Raw genomic sequence first — 19,022 nt, 5'->3', positions numbered from 1 at the left:
AGAAATGGGCCGGCCCCGCCCATCCCGGGGCATTTGCCCCTCCTCTCCATGAGGACTGGCTGCAGTGGGGTAGCGAAGGGCGGGAGGTCCTCACGCGCTGCTCACGGCTTCGAGTCTCAGCCAATGACGGCGGGACTTGTCCGTCCCCGCCCCCCGGCTGTAGCTCCGCCCCCGGCGCGGTCGCGCAGTGACGGGGCGGCCCCGCAGGCGCGGAGCGGCCGCGCATGCGCCCGGGGAGGGTGGCCCCTTCCTCCCCGCCTGTCACCTCACGGCTGGTGCCGCTGTGCCGGGGACCGGCACCGGGGCCGCCCTTTCCTCCCGTTCCCCTCCGTCTCCCGGAGAGAAGGGCCTTCCAACCTTGTCTGCAAGGGTTCCGGCTGCCGCCCGGCGGCCGCGCCCGCGTCACCGTCCCCATGGAGGAGCCGCTGGCGCTGCACCCCGTGAAGCTCTATGTGTACGACCTGTCCAAGGGCATGGCCCGGCGCCTCAGCCACCTCATGCTGGGTAAGAACACGGCGGGGGACCCGGAGCCGCAGCGGCCGCCGCCTCCCAGGGGCTCCCGTGCCGCCACCGACCACCGCGGCCCGGCTTTGCCGCGCCGGAAAACGGGGCCGAAGTCGCCGCCTCCTGCCCCTGGGGTGGCGATTCCCGCCCGGTATCGTTCTCCTGAGGGAGCGGCCCGCTGGGGAAGGCTCCCTGAGGGCGCTCCGGGCGGCGGCGGTGTCCGGCGGGTGCAGCACGGCTCGGGATGCGCGGGGCTTGCCCGGCGGCTCAGTGCTTGGGGACGCTGCGGGGTTTGGCTGCAGGATTCCGGACCCCGCTGTCTTCGGAAGGAGCTTTGTCAGTGCGGCAGATGCAGCTGCTCTGGGTCCAGCCTGTTCTCCCGCAGCCGCCCGTTGCCGCTACGCGGGTGTATCTCCTAACGGCAGAGTAAAAGTGTTCCTTGGCCCCTGCAGGGAGGCACGGCTCGGCTCCCTGAGCCCGGCTGATGTGCTGCCGCGGCCGGAAGGCTGAGCTGAGGAAAGGCGCCTGCTGTTTACAAGGTTATTGAGCTCGAACGTCTCCATGTTGTGGCGAGGCCGGGCTGGGCTGGTGATGTGCAGCTATCCTCCCGCTCCTTCAGAGGGTTTGTAGGAGTCTGCTGGATGTCTTGTCGAGATTGTGTGCGTTTCCATCCGAACCTGAAACTTGGGATGGAAAGGAAACGGGTTTTGCTTAAAGTTTTGGAAGCGTGAATTAGGAATGCAACAAGAGAGTGTTTTATACCTGTTATGAGCAGATTCTGACCTATGCCAGACCAGCAGTCTGTGTGGGATGAGACTTCTCAACAGACTCAGTGTCTGAACAGATGGCTCTGTGTAATCTTGTTTTACAGTTTGCTGGCATTCACTTTGCTCATCTGCCCTATGAGGAGATTCTTGTGATTTCCTGCAAGCTTAAAATGAAAGTCCAAAACATGAGGTTTCATGAAGGTCAACGATAGGTTTGCAAAGTTAGGAAGAAAATATTACAGGGATCATGTGTGTTGTGCTCTGTTAGTCATTTAGCAGCAACCACTTTGGGAGATGTGTGTTTCCTGTACTGGATAACCTCAAAACTTTCTATGCGGTCAGAATTGCTTCTATTGTAGCCCTTAGGGAAATAGCTTTTCACCTATCAGGTGAAATGTTTTATCATGTGCTGAGTTATAAATCTTGAGATTACACGGGTGCATGATTTACCTGTATTTGAGTTGAGTAGAGTTTAACTACTCTTATATCAAAGTGTTGGTCCAAGCAAAGACTGTAACAGAGGTAGGTTGCCACTATAATTATCTCCATGCCAATCTCCACACAGATCAAGCAAAGGCTTTTTAGCTCCCTTTTTACCTAGAAAGTCAGTCTTGACATCTTGTAGCTTTCTGAATTTCCACATAAAAACACATAGCACATTACTTCATTTTGATGCTTTCTAATCTATTCAGACAACTTGGAAACTTTTGTGCTTCTGATATAGTTTGATGGTAAATTTTGGGAATCTGAGCAGTGAAAAGGAAAGCTTAAAAACCTGAACACTTCTGGGTAGAAGGGGAAATGCTACTTGCTAGTACTGCGTGGTAACTGTGTTCAGATCTGTTGGTGGAATGTGGCCAACGAGGCCCGCGTGGTCACAGTGACAATGCAGACTGCAGAACATTTGAGATTGTGCATCCTGTGACATATTGTCCATAAAACAAATCATTCTTTCTTTCTTTCTTCCTTCCTTCCTTCAAGTTGTTTCTTCTATGCATTCACACTCATCTCTGTTTCAGATGATTTTGGAAACCTCCCCAAGAGCCAAGTGATTGAGAGAATACTCCTCTTACCTCATGCATAGACCCTTTTTCCCCTGAAGAACAACAAAAAAACTCTTCTTATTTCTCTGTATATCAACTCTCAGGTGGTCAATATCAATTCTTTCTTTAGTGATGTTCAGAAACTGTAGGTCCTCGGAGAGGGTCATAAAAATTAAAGAAGAAGGCATTTCTTAAAGGATTTACACTTGGCATCTCTACTTACAGTATTCTCTTCATCAATGCCAAGTTTGAAACAATGCTTTTGCTTTCAGTGATAATCCTGTAATATTGCCTAAATTGAAATACATTGTTTTAGAAAGAAAAAAATAAATACAGCAATTGATTGTGGTAAAATCAATTTCTGTCAGGCTTGAAAACAGCAGCTCAGGTCCCCTTGCCAGAGGGGGATGAATCCTGTCTTGTGAGACTGACCCACTGCAAGAGCATCACTGCACTGTGGCTTCTTGTGCTCATAGGGTCCAGAGGTACTGTGGGCTATGTCAGCACAGCCTTCAGGGGTCAGCTCTCACTGCCAAATTTATACTGACTTGTTCAGTACCATTTCTCTCTGTTGTTGCTTAGTGAATCTGGAAGGCAGAGATGTTTAGCACAGTTCATAGCAGGTTTTGGAGTGACTTAGTCTTGTCCCTTGGACAGTCTTTGTTTTTCTTGGCCAGTTTACTCTTTCTCTACCCAGACTACTTTTATTCTTCTTACTTTTCTGTAAGCTTTCTGTAATTTAGTGACTATTCCTATTCTGAAGGATACATGACCAAAAATTGTAGTTCAGTTGCCTTTGGTATCAGAAGCAGCACATTTAATTTTTATGTTGCTTTACATCTTCTCAATAGCTACTGTTGGTCCTCTCTCCCCCACTCTCAGTCTGTGACTACATTTGTATGTTCAAATACGTGTTATAATAATGAGAAATGTTGACCTGAATGCAGTAAGCTTTCTGTTGCCAAGACAGAAAACATAATCCACCTGATTCTGTGGAGGCCAAAGAGGAAAAGAGAATAGTTCAGCTTGCAGTGCTGATTTTGAAATAGACGTCCAAAGGCAGAGAAGTCTTTAAGGAAGATTAAAATCCTATTGCATCATAGGCTTAAAGAAAAATATCTACCAGCTCAAAGTTCTCCTGTCCTGTAACTGAGGTTATTGCTTTTGTGACTCACAGAGTGAGCTGGGAGCTTGGTTAACCACAGCAGCCTTGGCTCAGTGTAGTGTAAATTAACGTTGAGTGGACTGGGAGTATGTTTTGGTTGAAATTTTTAAGTGGTGCATTCAGCTGTAGGGATTTAACAGCCCAGAGGGAATTGGAGCGAAAGGTAACTGCTGAAAGGAAGTGCCTTCTGCTTGGTTCCATTTTCCCAGGCCAGCACATTTCTCTGCTTCTCCTCCATCTGTTCTGAACAGTTTTGAATTGCTTCAGCATGATATTCTATCAGCTTTGCTCCCAGCATTTGCTGGGGATTTCATGAAAATGGCATGTGTTACCCTCCCCCAATATAGCCTACTTCTGGCTCTCTCTAGGCACCTCAAGGAGAAGGGAATTGAAGCAGGCTCCTCCCTCTCTGTTAGGTTTTTGGTTTTTTGCTTTGGTTGAGCACACTGGGTGGCACATAGAAGAAAGTGCTTGATTAAGTGCTTGCCTAATTAAAGTAATTTTCAATTCAAAAAAGACAGGAATCTTAATGGATTGTCCTAGGGAAATTACAACAATATGCAAAGAATGCACTGCTAGAAATAGCCATGTTGGTTCACCAAATTGTATTACTTCCAATTCCACAGGAGACCAGTTCACTACTTTTTTTTTTAGAGTCTTTTATGGTCTTCTGGACTTTGCATATCAGCTGCAGACTACAAATATATTGTTAAAGATACTGAGCATCCTATTATTTCTTTATAGCTCAAAAGCAGGCGTAGATCTTGCACTGAGGGCTGGATGGCCTGAACTCAGAATGGGGTAAACTAAGGGCCCATCTGCACAGACTGTTCCTTCCCTCATGTCTCAGAACTCTTCTGCCCTTCAGTATAATAATTTGGATTAATATACAAATGCCACTTTCATTTGATATTTAAAATGCACAGGAATAATCAACATTGTTTGGACCTCAAGATTAATAAATTACTGTGACTATAAAAAAGATTGGTGAGCATCTAATCTCCCTTGTGCTTGGCCTTCCAGACAAATCTAAGCATGGAAGTAATCCAGTTTGATTGTATTCTAAAATTATATGGGCTTGCTTCTTCTTTCAAAATACCCCTGTATCTAAACAATTACAGCCTCCTGAATTGATTTTACAAGAAACTAATCTAACTACTTCATTCTCCCTGTTCCTGTGACTAAGCTGAGGGTCCTGGAATTGTTTATGTTCTATTTTTCTCATAGGTTTCTGGCTCATGTAAACACCATTAAAATATTTGAGCTATGAATGTTATAAAGAAAATAAAACAGTAAATATAAAAGCTTGTTTACTTGCTACTTACTCTGCCTTATGGAAAGAAATTGAATCTTTGAGATGCTGAAGCACACAGTTTTATGCTGAACTGGCATCTCCCCCCCCAGGTTCTTGTGAGTATTTTCAGGAAGGAGCCACAGAAGCACATCAGCAAGGGAAAAATAAAAAAGTAAATAAACAAACAAAACCATCTCCAAACAAAAACCATGGTGATCATATTTCCAAAGACTGACAGGCTATCCCCTGAAACTCTCACAAATATAATGCAGTAGCTTTTCATGTCCATGTTCATGGTCTGTCATGAAAACAAGGTACCTTGACTTGCATTGGCTTGGAATGGATGCAGATCAAACTAAGCTGATTTGCTTCACATTTACTTCAGGCTGAGCTGGCACATGGGCAGTTTCTCTGGGAGGGTTGGTACCTGATAGCCTGGCCATATGCACTAAATGTTGTATGATTAAATGTGTACACCTAAATTTGCAATGACCTTTCCTGTTCAACAGCCCCTGACCCTTGAAATATTTAAACTAGTTAGCATCTTGCTGTTTCCCTGTTTTACCTGGATAACAAAATCACAGAAGAGGTAAGGTTTCAAGGGACCACAGTGGGTTATCTGGTCCATCCTCCCTGCACAAGCAGGGTCATCTCAAGCACATTGCACAGGTTTGTGTCCACATGGTTCCTGAGTATCTTCAGTGAGAGAAACTCCACAACCTCTCTGGGCAATTATTCCAGTGTGTCATCACCTGTACAGTAAAGAAGTTCTCCTCATGTTCAGATGGCTCTTCCTGTGCCTCAGTTTCTGCCCATTGCCTCTTGTCCTATTCCTTGTCACCACTGAGAAGAACCTGTATCCATCCTCTTGATAACCCTCCCTTCAGATACGGTAAGTGCCCAAAAGAGCATAATCCCATCAGGACATTCCTGTTCTGCATTTTGAGCATGTGCATCCTTTGGATTAGCTTTACTGTAGGTATGAGCAAAGGGTAATGCCTGCAATTTAATACTGCAAGAGTTTTTGCAGCTCTGATAGAAATTACTGGAGAATCTCTATACAGTAATAGTAATAACCTGACAGCCTCAGGTTATGAGTAAATGGCTTGGTTTTGGTGGCAGCACCAGCACACAGCTCTACCCACATTGCAGTGACCATGGGAGTTTGGAGTGTTGTGGCAAGGAGTAGAAGAACAGGAAACGTGAGCATACCTGCCAGTATCCTGGATAGTGTTTGCAATCCCTTCTTACAGTCCACTCTATTGACTATGGGATGTCAGCTCTATTGCACTGTAGGATTATTTGGGGAAGTTCATGGTAACCTTGAGCTTCTGGCTTTCAAGTGGACAGTGCTGCCAGAAGCAGCTTGGTTGGAAAGTGTTGCTGCAAGGCCCAGATACAATTTGTGTCTAAGCACTCGCAGCAATGCTGTAGCCTTGCTTGGTCATGCTATTGGGGCTGCTGTGTGTATCAAGCCTTCCGAGGCTCTGGGCAAAATATTTTGTGTGTAGTGAGCAATGTCAAGCAGAAGGCAAAATATAGCTCATTAGTGCATGCTGCCCTGACTGCTCTGCCTCAGCTTCTCAGGGGTGGCAGTGGTGGTGAGCTGTCACCTGTTCTGTGCAGTGTCTGAGTCTGGGAGAAAGGGCAAGAGGAGTCATAGAGGAGGGTCCCCACCAGAGGCAGAACTTCAAGAGGAAGATGATTGTGGCCATGAATGTCTATACATAACCTCTTACATGACAGACAAGCAACACTGAGATTCTTGCTGAGCAGCAGGAAAGGGAACTGCCTGAGTTCCTCAGAAACTGGTGGCCATTGATTTATTCCTCTGGGGCTGTTTGAGTTGAAATGACAACAGCCAGCTGTGAAGCCTGGGTACTGCAGCAGCTTAGCAAAAGTTCTCAGTCTTGGATGTCTCTGTTTGATGCATATGTTGCCAATAATGGCAGGTTTCTTAGGCATGGGATTCCCCCAGCAAGGCTGTCACTGAAGACACTTGCACTGCCTCTCACCAGACACAGTTCATCAGTGGAAGAAAGGGATTATATTTTGTCTGCAGCAGGCTGGAGACCTACCACAGATGCCTTATTGTCAGCAGTGCTGCAGATCTGGTGTGTGTTTTCCACAATGCCAGCTTGGTTAATGACTTTTAGGAGCCAAGGAAAAATAGTGGGTCTGCAGCTTCATTAAGATTTTCAAATCAGTGTTGGCACAAACCGACCGAGCTGAGCAGCATCAGACAAACCTGCCTTGTGAAGATAGGCAGCTTCCCTTGCCAAAAGCTGTTCTGTTACTCTCCTGGCAGTTGCTGCCTTTGGACTGCTACAAACTTCATGTGTAACAGCAGAGAGTGGACTGCAGTCCAAAACAAAGTCCAGTTCCTGAATTCTGCTTGGGTTTTGTACATACAAACAGACAATTACTTTGGTGAAAAGGGACCTCTAGAAGTCCTGCTTAAGGTAGAGCCAACAAGAGCAAACTCTTTAGGGCCCTGGACAGCAGAGTTCTAAGTATCTTCAAGGATTGAAATCCCATATGCTTTCTGGACTCCTCCTCCAGTGTTTTGACCACCTTCATGATAAATGTTTTTCCTGCTTCCTACTGAATTGTGAATTTCCCATTTTCCAGCTAGCACCTGTTGCCTTGCACTGTGTCTGTCTGAGTAGAGCAAGGGTCCCCTTTCATCCATACCTGTTGGGTAGCTGTAGACAGGAATACAGACTCTTGGCTTTCTCTTCTTGAGGATGAACACACCAGTTTTCTCAGCTCTTCTTCAGTACAGTAAGTGCTCCAGCCTGGTATGTCAGTGTCTTTTATATTGTGGTGATCCAAAAGTGGACACAGCACTCCAGATGTGGTCTCACAAGTGTCAAATTGGAGAACAGAGTCACTTCCCTTGAGCTGTGGGCTGCAGCCTTGCTAGAGCAGCCCATTGGGTAGCCTCTGCTGCAATGATAGTTTCAGGTAGGTGTTGTAATTGCACAAGCAGGTCCTGGCAGCACCTGTGACATTGTCAATATCTACCATAGCTCTTTCACCTGCATTCAGTATCTAGGTACAAAGTGGCAACTCTCTGGAAAGTCTTTTGTTATTGTTTGCTGGTGGTGTGTGTGAAAGTAAATACTAAGATGTTCTCTTTCAATTTAGCATGCAAAGAACAGGCACAATTCTAATATATGCTGCCTTTTAAATGGTTTGTTTCTCTGGTCTGAAGGAAAAAGTTCAAGTTTCTAGTGAAAAAGTTACTTATCACAAGCAGATGTGTAATAATTTGTTAATAGATACACAGAATGCTAACTGGGCAAAGCCAAAGGGTAGATCCAACCAGAGGCCAGTGCTACCTGTGGTGCTGAGCCTGCAGGGCCAATGGGCTGCAGAGCTGGCAGCTCTAGAGTGTGAAACCTCCTATGGGGAGCATGTGGAGCAAAGGCCAAAGGATCACAAAGCACAGCAGTGGGACATGCTAAAGGGCCAGCAGATGCTTCTGAGATACTGCAATACAGTGTTCTGGTTCTGTCATTATTGGCCCTCTCCCTTGGCCTTCGTCCTACTCCAAGCCCACATTTCTGTGCAATGGGTTGACAGGGAATGTGGTTGCTGCCTGGCTGTGACCCACGGGAGTGACAGATCAGTCCATCTACTTCAAAGCTACATGTGCTCACTTCAGCTGATGTTTCTGTTGTTACAACAGCCTTTTCCCTGCCTCTGCTCTTCCATGACCCTCATCTGAAGCAGGTACCTATTTTGCTTCAGACCTGAGTGGAAAAAAATGTGTTATTGATTGCTTCTTCTTGTGGCAGAGGAGTACTCAGTCTAGTGCTTGGGTTCAAGAGAATACCAAATGTTGGTATGCACAAAGTTTTTCTGTTCTTAATCTGCTTTTTGGGGGTTCTGCACCTTGTTCAGGAAATGAAGTTACAGCACATCTCCCCCAGCATGCACCGGCTCCCTACAAGCTCCCAAAGGGAGGGTACCAGGGACCAAGCCTTTTGGTTATGATAGATAAAATAATTGAGCCTAGAGCAGTAAAAGCTGGTGACCTTTTATAAATAGGTTTAATCTTGAGATCCTACCATGAACAACAGAGAGGTTTATGTCTCCTGCTTCTAGGGAACTGGAAACACGTTTTAAAAAGGACCTTTTCTCTGAGACTCAATTATATTATCAGTGTAGGGGTGCCTGAAGCAAGTCTTTGTTGCTTTGTTTTGGAAAACACACAGCTTTATAACTTGTGTAAATTTCAGTCCTGTACTTCTCTACCTCAGTTCCCACTTAAACTAATTTTTAAGGGCAGGGGGAGGGAGGGAAAAGAGGAAATCATGGAATACATTATAGAGGCTACCACCACTGGTCACATGTTTAAGTCAGACCTCTCATCAGCTACTGAAAAAGAGAAATGAATACACTCTGCTGGCCAGCTGCCTGCAGTTATGAAATCTGTTAAATTCAACTCTTCTGCTCCTGATTGAAGAATCTAAGTTTAGGAAAATGTTTTCTTGGTCTGTAGAAAAACACCTAAGGAAGGTAAGCATCAGAAGGATAGGATGGCATTGCTACCTCTGCCTGCCAGGAGGGAAGAAGTACAAAGGATGTGGGTACTAACTAGTTAAATTGAAAGATATTCTGGATTTTTTAGAAGCAGCTCTGGATTAAATCTTTTGTGTTGCTCTCATGATGAAATAATAAGCATGGTTCCTAAGTGATTGATGGAAAGTAGGCTGAAATCTGGAAAATACATTGCTAATAACTCTTCTTTTCTCTGCATACAGGGAAACAGCTGGATGGCATCTGGTAAGTGACTGGATTTAAATTGCATAATGTGGGTAAAACACTGGTGTAGGAAGTATTTTCAATATGCAGTTATATATGCTTCAGAGCTTAAGAACATTTTGTGGTGGAAGAGAGACCAAGGCACTTTTTGTTGCTGAATACAGATTGGCAGTAGGATTATGAACAGTCAGGTGCTAGTTAAACCACTCTGTTCAAAGCTCAGTGGACCCCATGGAATAGGGTGTTGTTAGTAGCTGTTGTGTTTTTGTGCACCTGTGTACTTTTTCAAGGGTAAGTTGGTGTCCTTGTCCCAAGCACTTTGTCTTATAATTCCAGGCATGACTAAACATGATAATAAAAGAGTAGGTGGGAAGAAGGTATTACAGGATCAAGTCTTCTGTCATATAGGAGCAGTGTCTACATTCAGTCACAAAAAACCCCTTAATTTCCTATAATTCATACCAAGCATTTTGATATCACACAAAGAGGGTTTGTTTGGTTTCATTTTAGAGGCAAGAAACCCCGTAAACCCTTGTCCATCCATTTTCCTCTCCGCTGATCTGTCTCCAGTGGCTGTGTGACCAGCTTCTCAGGCAGTGAGAAGTCTCTGTCAGCATGGTAGCAGGGCTAGTTCTGTCTCTGAGGGCTGACCTCACCCTCAGCCCGTTAGCTGAGAGAGGCTCATGCCTGGGCTCTTAGCTAAACCTGTTCTTTCCTAACTACTTGCAGGATTACAGTAGGCTTGATAATCATTGCTTCCATATCCATTCATGTCCCAGCAGATCCTGTTCCCACTCACAGAAACACATTGACCTTTTCTTTCAGTTATTCCCTTCATTATGTCCTTCAGCTCATCAGTTTATCAGTGATTTATGTGCTAGGCTATTTAGTTTTTTCCTTTATTTCAACTTTTTTGTTTTGTTTTGTTTTCTGTGGCAGGCACACTTCTATAATAGTCCATAAGGATGAATTCTTCTATGGCAGCGGAGGGATCTCCAGCTGTGCACCTGTAAGTTAAACTTAATTTTCTGATCATTTTTTGTAAAGTTACCTGATGAGAATTGCTTGTGTTACTGTCTTTTAGAAAAGCAGCAAAAGACTTCTGAATTCAGGCAGATGCTGAAGCCAGCTGCTTGTCATGGTTTCCCAGGGAACTGGGGGTGAGGGGAGCATGGACAGTGGGTTTAAGCCCAACTCAGTTCAGGCTGGGTGATGCTTCTTCTGGTAGAGTCTATCTATGCAGAACACCTTTTGCAACTGCTTTGCCAGAGTGACACCTTGTCCAATTCTGTATCATTAAGTGTTACATGCAGACTTTTTAAGAGTAAAAAAAAGCCCCAAACCATGATGTTTTCTCAAACCTTTCTGTTCTTAGAAGGGTAAAATGGATGGGCCGTGCTTCTAAAGGAGAATTTTGCCATAGCTTAGAGCTTTCAGCCCAAAGAGCCAAATTTACCAGCTGAAATGGAAGTTTAATGTTCCTTCTCATTCTCTGGAGTGCAGAACAAGGGAGGCCAGCAGGGCTTTTTGCTTGATAAACATACCAAAAGTTCCTTCTTTTGTGCCCACACGAACCATAACAGCTTTATTCAGTAGAGTCCTCCAAGAGAATTCTGCCTGATCATTTGACATTATCTTCTGGCTGTTCATTTTTACAGGGAGGGACACTTCTTGGCCCTCCAGACACAGTTGTTGATCTGGGGAACACTGAAGTCACTGAAGAAATTTTTCTGGAATACCTTTCCTCTTTGGGGGAATCTGCATTCCGGTAAGTAACAGCCTGTACTGGAAAACCTGTGTACCAAAAAGGTGCAGAATGGAAGAAGGTTTTATGAAACCAATCCAGCTCCCAGAGCTTCTGTCTGCTTACTCTCTCATGTGGTACTCTTCAAATATGGACTGGACTGTTGCACCAATACACACAAGGAGCTACCTTCTAGGCTGGGAAAGCATTCTTCTGGGAAGTCTTTAACACTGTTTTTTGTAAAATCCATACATAATGCCTAAAATATTTTTGAGAGAATCACCAGAGAAAATGAAATCTCTCAGTAAATAGCAGTTTGCCCTGTGAGTCATAGGTAGTTACTGTAGTAAAGCTGCCAATTTTCACATGAGTAGAAGCAAGGTCTTGACTGTTAAAGAGTCTGCTCTGCTTCTCACAAGAGTAGGAAACCACAACATTTAGTGTTCTGGCTGTCTTTCAGAGTCAATAAGTCCTGTGATTTCTCATTACTGCTACTGTGGTTTTAATTGAAGAAACCTGACCTCACCTGTTCTCCCAAAAATGGTTGCATTAAAGTAAGGGATATGGAGAGATGTCATTTTCCCCCCGATTCAATTGAATTTGAGGGTGAATTGATGTCTGTATTTTACCTATTTGCCTTAGAATTCTTTGGGGTGGGTGGCGGAATTGCTAATGTAAGATTCTTCATTAAGGGTGTAAGTTTTTTTCTGCTTGTATGATTTATTGCTGAATCTGTGGGGTTTTTTGTTTCAATTTCTTTTCTGTGGCACAGAGGAGAGTCTTATAACCTCTTTGAACATAACTGCAACACCTTCAGTAATGAAGTGGCCCAGTTTCTGACAGGAAAAAAAATCCCTTCCTATATCACTGACCTTCCATCTGAAGTTCTCTCCACGTGAGTATGGATGCCCCTCCTCTCTGTAGTTGCTTCATGCTAATGCTTAAACATTTGATAGAGCCAGCAGTACCAGTTCCTGATGGATCTGTCTGAGAACCAGCATAAGATTAGGGAGAGGATGCAATTTTCTTTACATCAACACTTGCGACACTCTGTGACAAGTGCTAACTGGCACTGGTGTCCCAAAGAGAGGAGAAGGATGTTCTTCTGCCTTTAACTTAAACTAGCTATTTTGTGATGGTCTCTTATATAGAGAAAGTTTCAGAAGACAGTGTAAGGGGTTTTTTCCCTCTTAGACAACCACTGTCTGTTAAAAGTCATTTCTCTAAGCACCATAATTGCAGAGGTGTCACTTTGCTTGTGAAGAGGCAGGGGAGATACAATTTTAAAATTAATGCTGCAGTTTTAAAGCTAGAATTGGATGGAAAAAGAGGATATGGAAAAAAGGAAATTAAGAATTTCCTGCTTGATAATTCAGATGTTGTTTTTGTTTGTTTTTTTTTTAACTCTCAGCTAGTGAGGATCCCAGTAGGATGATGTGAGCTCCATCATTTATGTCTTACTTCTCATAACAGTGGTTACAGCACATTATTTGTGAGACATGGGTCTTCTACCCTGGACTCTTAGAACTTCAGATCTCTCAAAATCAAATAATGTCTGTAACAGAGGGAGTCTTACTGAAAGACAAGCCAGGTGCTACAGATTGCAACAGAAATTATTCTGGAAGTGTTGAGCCACTGTCTTTTAAGTAAGCTAGAGGCTATTCTTTTGGCAGGCCTCAATATTGATGTATTTAATAGAACACTACAGTTGCATAACAAGGATTTTGTTTGCACACTTAAGCAGAATGAATTACTGAGAGGTGGTTTCAGACAGTGTTACATTAGCAGTCTAGGCATGTTAGGACTCAGAACTACCTTATCTGATGATTATATGATATAAAATCATGTTTAAGTTTCTTAGTTATTGAACAGTAAACTAATAGGTTAAATTAGTGTGTTTTAGTTTGTAGTGGAAGTCTTTTCTTCAAATTTGCTTCTAGAATGTTGGTTTGATTGCACTCTAGGAAGTGAGTGCACTTCACTGGTAAGTGGGAGTGTTGACCAAGTAAACTATTTGAGATGTTTATTTCTTTACCTTCTCAGACCTTTTGGACAAGCTTTAAGGCCCCTCCTGGACTCCATCCAGATCCAGCCACCCGGAGGCAATACCTTCAGCAGACATAATGGACAGAGCTAACAGGAGTGACCCAGTGTGCCCAGCCTCACCAGGCCTCTTCCTTTTTAAACATGAATCTACCAGATTTCTATTTTATAATTTCTCATGAGAATTAACTCTAAAGAAGTTACAAGACAAGTTTTAAAATTTCCTGGGGAGAGAATTTATCAGGGTGCATGTAAGACAATGCTACCAAAAATATTGCCATAATTTCTAATAGTATTATACTAATTTATAAAGGCTGTCTTGTCCAAATAGGCTGACACTTTCTATGTAACTCCTGTACTGGTAAGTGGAAATTCATTCCATGAGCATTCAGTGGCCCATTACACAACTTGAAGTAAGTAAGGGGATGTCCTGGCCATCCCTTGCATCTCTGTCTTGTCACTGCCTCTGTTATGAGGGTATTTGCTGAAGTCTAGCAAAAAAAGCAGAGCAAGTATTGGTAGCCTAGGAAGTGAAGGTGTCCCAGGATTAGTCTGCATATTTCACTGACATTTGCTCAAAGGAAGAGCTGAACTCATGTGATCAGAATATTTGCAGTGGTACAAGTGTATGGGAAAGGTGATGAAGCTGAACCATGTGTCAGTGTCACAGTCAGAAGCTGAAATTCAGTGGGACTTCCTGTGGTGGGAGGGAACCTGGAGCTGAAGGTTACCAAGAGCCTTGTAATTCCAGATCCAAGAGTTATGGGAAAGAACCAGCTGAAAGAAGAGAATCTCATGAGCAGAAGTGGTAGAGACAAATTTCAGGTGAAAGTAAAATGAAGTGAAAAGTTTCCTTTTCTCACACATAAGCTTATCAGCAGATAGAACCTTGGTAATGCATAAAAACTGTTTTCTTGGGTTTTTTTTTTTTCCTTGCAAAGCCAGGGTTACAGTACAGCAAGGCAGGAGTGGCATGGCAACTGCATGATAATACCAGTTGGACCAATTCTGCCTTCAATATCCAATTGCAGACACAGTAGGAGTTCCAACAAAGTGCTGCCCTTTCCAAAGCAGTCAAGCACATCAGGGCTCTCCTTAAGAGAAATAAGTGCTAGGTCTCCCCAAATGTAAAGAAAACGAGGCAGAGTAAAATTAAGCTTTTCTGTGGAACAACTGAGTTTCTTGGGATACATGCAGAAGCAGTCCTGTGCTTAGATTAACCTTTGATTATAGCAATACTGCATCTTCTAGTTTAAAATTTTTAGAGCTTTGCATTTACTTGCAGTGGGAAAGAACAGGGGAATGAAAAAATAGGCACAATGTTTTCTTTTCATGCATATATATATATACACTACTTTCCTGAACAATTTTGTAGCAGTTACATTTAGGAAGGAATGTAAGAAAGACATCAGACAAACCCCAGAACACTGCTGATGCTCTGTAAATGGGGATTGCACATCCCAGATGCTGCCAAAAAAGCATCTATGCAAATGTATAGCCCTTTGTCCAGTGCTTTGTTGTGAAAAGTATTGCTGCAAGTTCAGTCCTGCATCTCAAACTTCCTGCACTGGAAACTTCTTATATACCTAAAGGAGATGTCTTTCCTGTGCTGGGTTCTTTCTCCTGGAATAATGCAGATTGATAAATTTCTCACACTGTTACTCTATGTGGACGATAACAGTTTGTATTTTTGAGGGGTTGGAATAGAGAAAAACTGCAATTTTGTCACTGTCAAATACTCTGTTGTCCTGCACCTTGTGGAGCCAGTGCTCAGATGGGAATAGGGTATTGTCAGGCCATTCTGCTGTTTCATGTTCACCTGCTCTCAGTGCACAGCAGTGGCCCCTGCAGCCCAGATGCTTCTTTTCTTTGTCATTCTCACCTTGTGCCATCAACTTCTCCTTAAGCATTTCATTTGACAGACTGGACTCAGAGGTAACTGTAGCAGTTACTACAGATGGCTTTATATAAAAGCTTTTAATCTTTCCCCCTCCAAGTGTCCTGTTTGCAGAAAACATTCTATGAAAGTCAGTTATGAATGCCTTTTGATGCTCCTGGAGGAAGGATTGGTGTTTGGTTTTACTACACCATAGGTTAGTTTTCCTGTCCAGTATATGTATTATCTCCAGTCTTTTCCCATACATGTTTGTGAAGAGTAACCAGCCTTTCATCTTAATACACACATGACTGTGCCACAAAATGCTGTAGATCATGTTAGAAATCTTGGAGCTTCCTAGTTGAGCAGGTACACTCAAGCTGACACAGTGCAGCCCAACATCCTGCTGTGCTCGTTTGGTACCTGCAAGCAGCACAGCTGTGCTTGCTTGCTCAGCTGCCTGTGATGGAAGCACTGGTGCCATGGTTTCTGCCCCACACACTTACACAATGTGGATATGCCCTGTATGTCCACCACTTGGGATGTCCTGAGCCTAGTTTCTGCTGGGCTGCCTACTTCAGGACTTTTTGTATCCTCTCAGGGCAGGAAAGAAAAGGAAGACATTCACCCTGTGCATTTTGCAACCTGCCTTTTCCCCTCCTGAGCAGAGCCCCTTTGCAGAGATAGTGCTCCTTCTTTAAGGTCACTGGGTAAAACTTCACTCAGCCATATATTGTTTGCAATAGTCAGAGCTCCTGGGCTCAGGACCTACTCTTGGGTTTTGTGGCAAAAGAACTGTAAGAGGGAATCCTCTTTGCTTGCTCTTACTGGGTAATGAGACGCCTGTACGCTCTAGGACTCTTAGAAAACCTGTTTTCTCCAAAGATGGTTATGTGTAAATTGCAGGACTGTGCCCTCAATGTTCCACCCAGCTGAAAACAAACTAGACTGAGAAATGTATGTAAATGTATATAGGTGATGAACTTCATCCTGCTGTTGGACAAAGGGGCAGGGGAACTGAAATCGTGAAAGGGAAGAGAATCCTTTTGCCCACACTTACTATTCTGTCTTGTATTGCTGAGGTTCCCCTGTGCCATTTAAAAATGTTAATAATGTCTTTAGGCGGAAAGTGATGTTTTGATTTACTTGTGGGTTTTTTTCTATTACAATAAAAATAAATACAACACCTTTTTCTGATTGAATGCATGTGCCCAACAGCTGCCCAGCCAATGCAGCTGCCCAGAAGTCATTATCTTCACTCTGGTCCCATCTGGGAAGTGCAGCTTGAGAAATTTTCCAAGCAGTTTCTGCCAGGTGCTGCTACTGGAAGTAGTGGTGGCAACTGCCCTTTGCTCAAACTGGCCAAAGGCAATACTCTTATTTAAGTCTAGGAAGTCTTTTCTTCTGTAAGTACTACACTATTTAAAACCATACTCCTGCAGCTTGACACAGGTTGGATGAGGTGAATGAAGATGTTCTGTCAGCACTGGTTTTGTTCAAACTTTGGTCATCTAAGTCTGCATGTATGAAATGTCTAATGTCTGCTGTTGAAGAAGAGGCCAAACAGAGTTTTAAAATGGAAAAAAGTATTTTCCTGACTGCCTTGATGCTACTTTCAAAAGGGAAAAAAAAAAGGAAAAAAGAGGTAAAGTGAGAAGTAGACTTCCATGACTGGGTTCCTCTGGAGCTTCAGAGGGGATATTGGGGAGGATTATATAGCACTGCCTAAAATATCTGGCTCTGGGGAAGAAATTCATTCTGCTTGGTTCAGCCTTCTGCATGCTTATTGATGGCATCCAAATGATGAACCACAGAGTTTGCTGTTTGTGTGACAGTCTGTATCAGCACAGTACAGAAGAGGTCTTGTAACAGAAGGGGATTGTAACAGAGATGTGTGATTGTGATTATTTTGGCTGTGTTCTTCAGATGTAGTGCTGGTTTGCTACCAAGTACTAGTACTGGCCCCACAGAAAATACCTGGAAACAGGTATTTTAATTTTTTTTTTTTTTTTTTACCTTTTAGAAGTTTAATTTTAAAATTAAAAGGAAAACTTTGACCTTAATGGCAGCTCTAGACAGAGTGTAAGCCAGTGCTCACAGTTGTTTGCCTTCTAAACTTCAAACAAAATTTCCTGGCTTTTCCTGCTGGTAACAGAGATTTTATTCCTGACAACAGCTGCTGCCTATCCAAGCGGCAACCAAGCGAATGTACCAGGAGTGGTTGGAGTGTGGAGTATTAAATAACCAGAACAGAACAGCCACGGTCGCCCTGTTCTCAGAGCTAACCCAGCTGAGGGAACAGCCCCAGCTGTGGACAGCTGTGCACTTCAGCACAAGGCACCTTTATACTCCCAGGGAAACCAAGTTGTCCCCGGTCCTCACCAGCTGACACCAAATGGCCACCAAGGTGCTTCCTGGGAGAGGCATTTTGACATGAAGAGACTCCTTAAAGCAGCAGGACAAGCTGAGGAAGCACAGCAGGTAATTCAGGTTTCAGGAAGTTCTCCTGGGTAGCATAAACCCGGCAGTACTGCAGGAGTGTGAAAATGTGAATGCTGTCCTGTATTTTAGCAGACCTCCCAATTCTGGAAAGTGCCCCGAGGTGGCACTGCTGCCTTGCAGCACAGGGATGCACCTGAGCCTGGGGAGAGCAGCTCCTGCTTTTGGGATGCCCACAGTAATGTCAGTGCAAGAGGCACGAGAGGTGTCTCCCAGACAAGAAAGCTGCAGGTAGGAGCAGCCAGAAGACAAGACCATGGAGAAGCTTGGGCTACAGCAGATCCCAGTGCTGCTACAATGCTAACTCCACACTGCTTCCACCCAGACATGCTTTATGAAAAATAAAGGTTTGCATTCCTGAAACCCTGGGAGTTCACAGTGTGTCTGACCCCACGGCTGTCCTTTGAGAGCCCTGGGTGTTAGGTCACGGTTCTGCTGCATGGAGGAACAGTTCCTTGGCTTCTGGCACTCAAGCACCCAAATCCAGGAAGGCATCTCTGCTCACCCATCAGCATGCCATTGTGATTATTTTGGCGGTGTTCCATCCAAGGGCACAGGTGCCCCCTGGGAGACCTCGGCACACTTGGATGGATTCATATTCTGGAGTAAGTGTCCATACATTAACTGATGATAAATGTGTAACCACACCTCAACAAGTCCTATAAATGAGCATAAACCTAAACTCAACTCAAAACTCAGCACCCAAGTGCATACAAAGTAGCTGGGTGCTAAGAAACCATTCTGGGAGCTTCTCTGCATCTGAGAAAAGAGTTTCTAGAGGTGGGAGCCCATAACCAGGGTCTGATCCAGAAGGCCACAGATTCTGCAGAAATATCAGTGTTGGAGTGAGTGACACATGCAATAACCATGCAAGACTTTCTGACTCGCTGTGTTGCAGAGGCAGCTCACAGAAACAGAATGGAAACAGCTGTCCTGGTGGACTCAACAAATGTCTCCCCCAGAAAGTAGCTGAGGGTATTTTGGCAAACCTTGTCCGAGGCAGTGGCACAGAGGTGAATTATTGACATTGTTTCTGTACATACCCCTGCCACTGAGTGGGAGCAGTAAAATCATAAACCGCAAACAAGAAAAAACAGAATCCGTGAAGGCAGCTGAATGCTTCCTTTTGAGAGAAGTCTGGTGAAGAACTGGGAAAAGGGGTTGCATGATATCTTGGAGCAAATTATACTGAAGCAAAAAACAATCAGACGGTAAAGGAACAATAAATCTCTCCCCAGTTCCAACATAGCTCAGCACACTGAGCACTGGTGAGAGACAGAATGCAAGCTAATTTTTGAGAGAAAGCATTGGATG

The 19,022-nt window shown here is 44.1% G+C and overlaps 1 protein-coding gene across 1 annotated transcript; it reads left to right on the top strand.

The window, feature by feature from the left end:
• The first annotated feature begins 205 nt into the window (after positions 1–205).
• On the top strand, positions 206–16,395 carry DESI1 (desumoylating isopeptidase 1). Its single transcript, XM_054631147.2, has 6 exons — positions 206–504; positions 9,546–9,567; positions 10,486–10,555; positions 11,205–11,314; positions 12,063–12,185; positions 13,334–16,395. The coding sequence occupies exons 1-6, from the start codon at positions 225–227 to the stop codon at positions 13,425–13,427; spliced, it is 699 nt and encodes a 232-aa protein (XP_054487122.1). The 5' UTR covers positions 206–224; the 3' UTR covers positions 13,428–16,395.
• The last annotated feature ends 2,627 nt before the right edge of the window (positions 16,396–19,022 follow it).

Source organism: Agelaius phoeniceus, chromosome 5 (genome assembly GCF_051311805.1).
Source record: "Agelaius phoeniceus isolate bAgePho1 chromosome 5, bAgePho1.hap1, whole genome shotgun sequence".
Classification (NCBI taxonomy): domain Eukaryota; kingdom Metazoa; phylum Chordata; class Aves; order Passeriformes; family Icteridae; genus Agelaius; species Agelaius phoeniceus.
Note: the sequence above shows the minus strand (reverse complement) of the source record. Positions and strands in the feature narration are given on the sequence as shown.

What these genes read in the sequence shown, in the direction of transcription:
- DESI1 (XM_054631147.2), top strand. Translation starts at nt 225, where the DNA reads ATGCGCCCGGGGAGGGTGGCCCCTTCCTCCCCGCCTGTCACCTCACGG. An exon ending in AAACAGCTGGATGGCATCTG is followed by an intron (nt 9,568 to 10,485) that starts GTAAGTGACTGG and finishes TTTCTGTGGCAG; the next exon opens with GCACACTTCTATAATAGTCC. An exon ending in TTGGGGGAATCTGCATTCCG is followed by an intron (nt 11,315 to 12,062) that starts GTAAGTAACAGC and finishes TCTGTGGCACAG; the next exon opens with AGGAGAGTCTTATAACCTCT.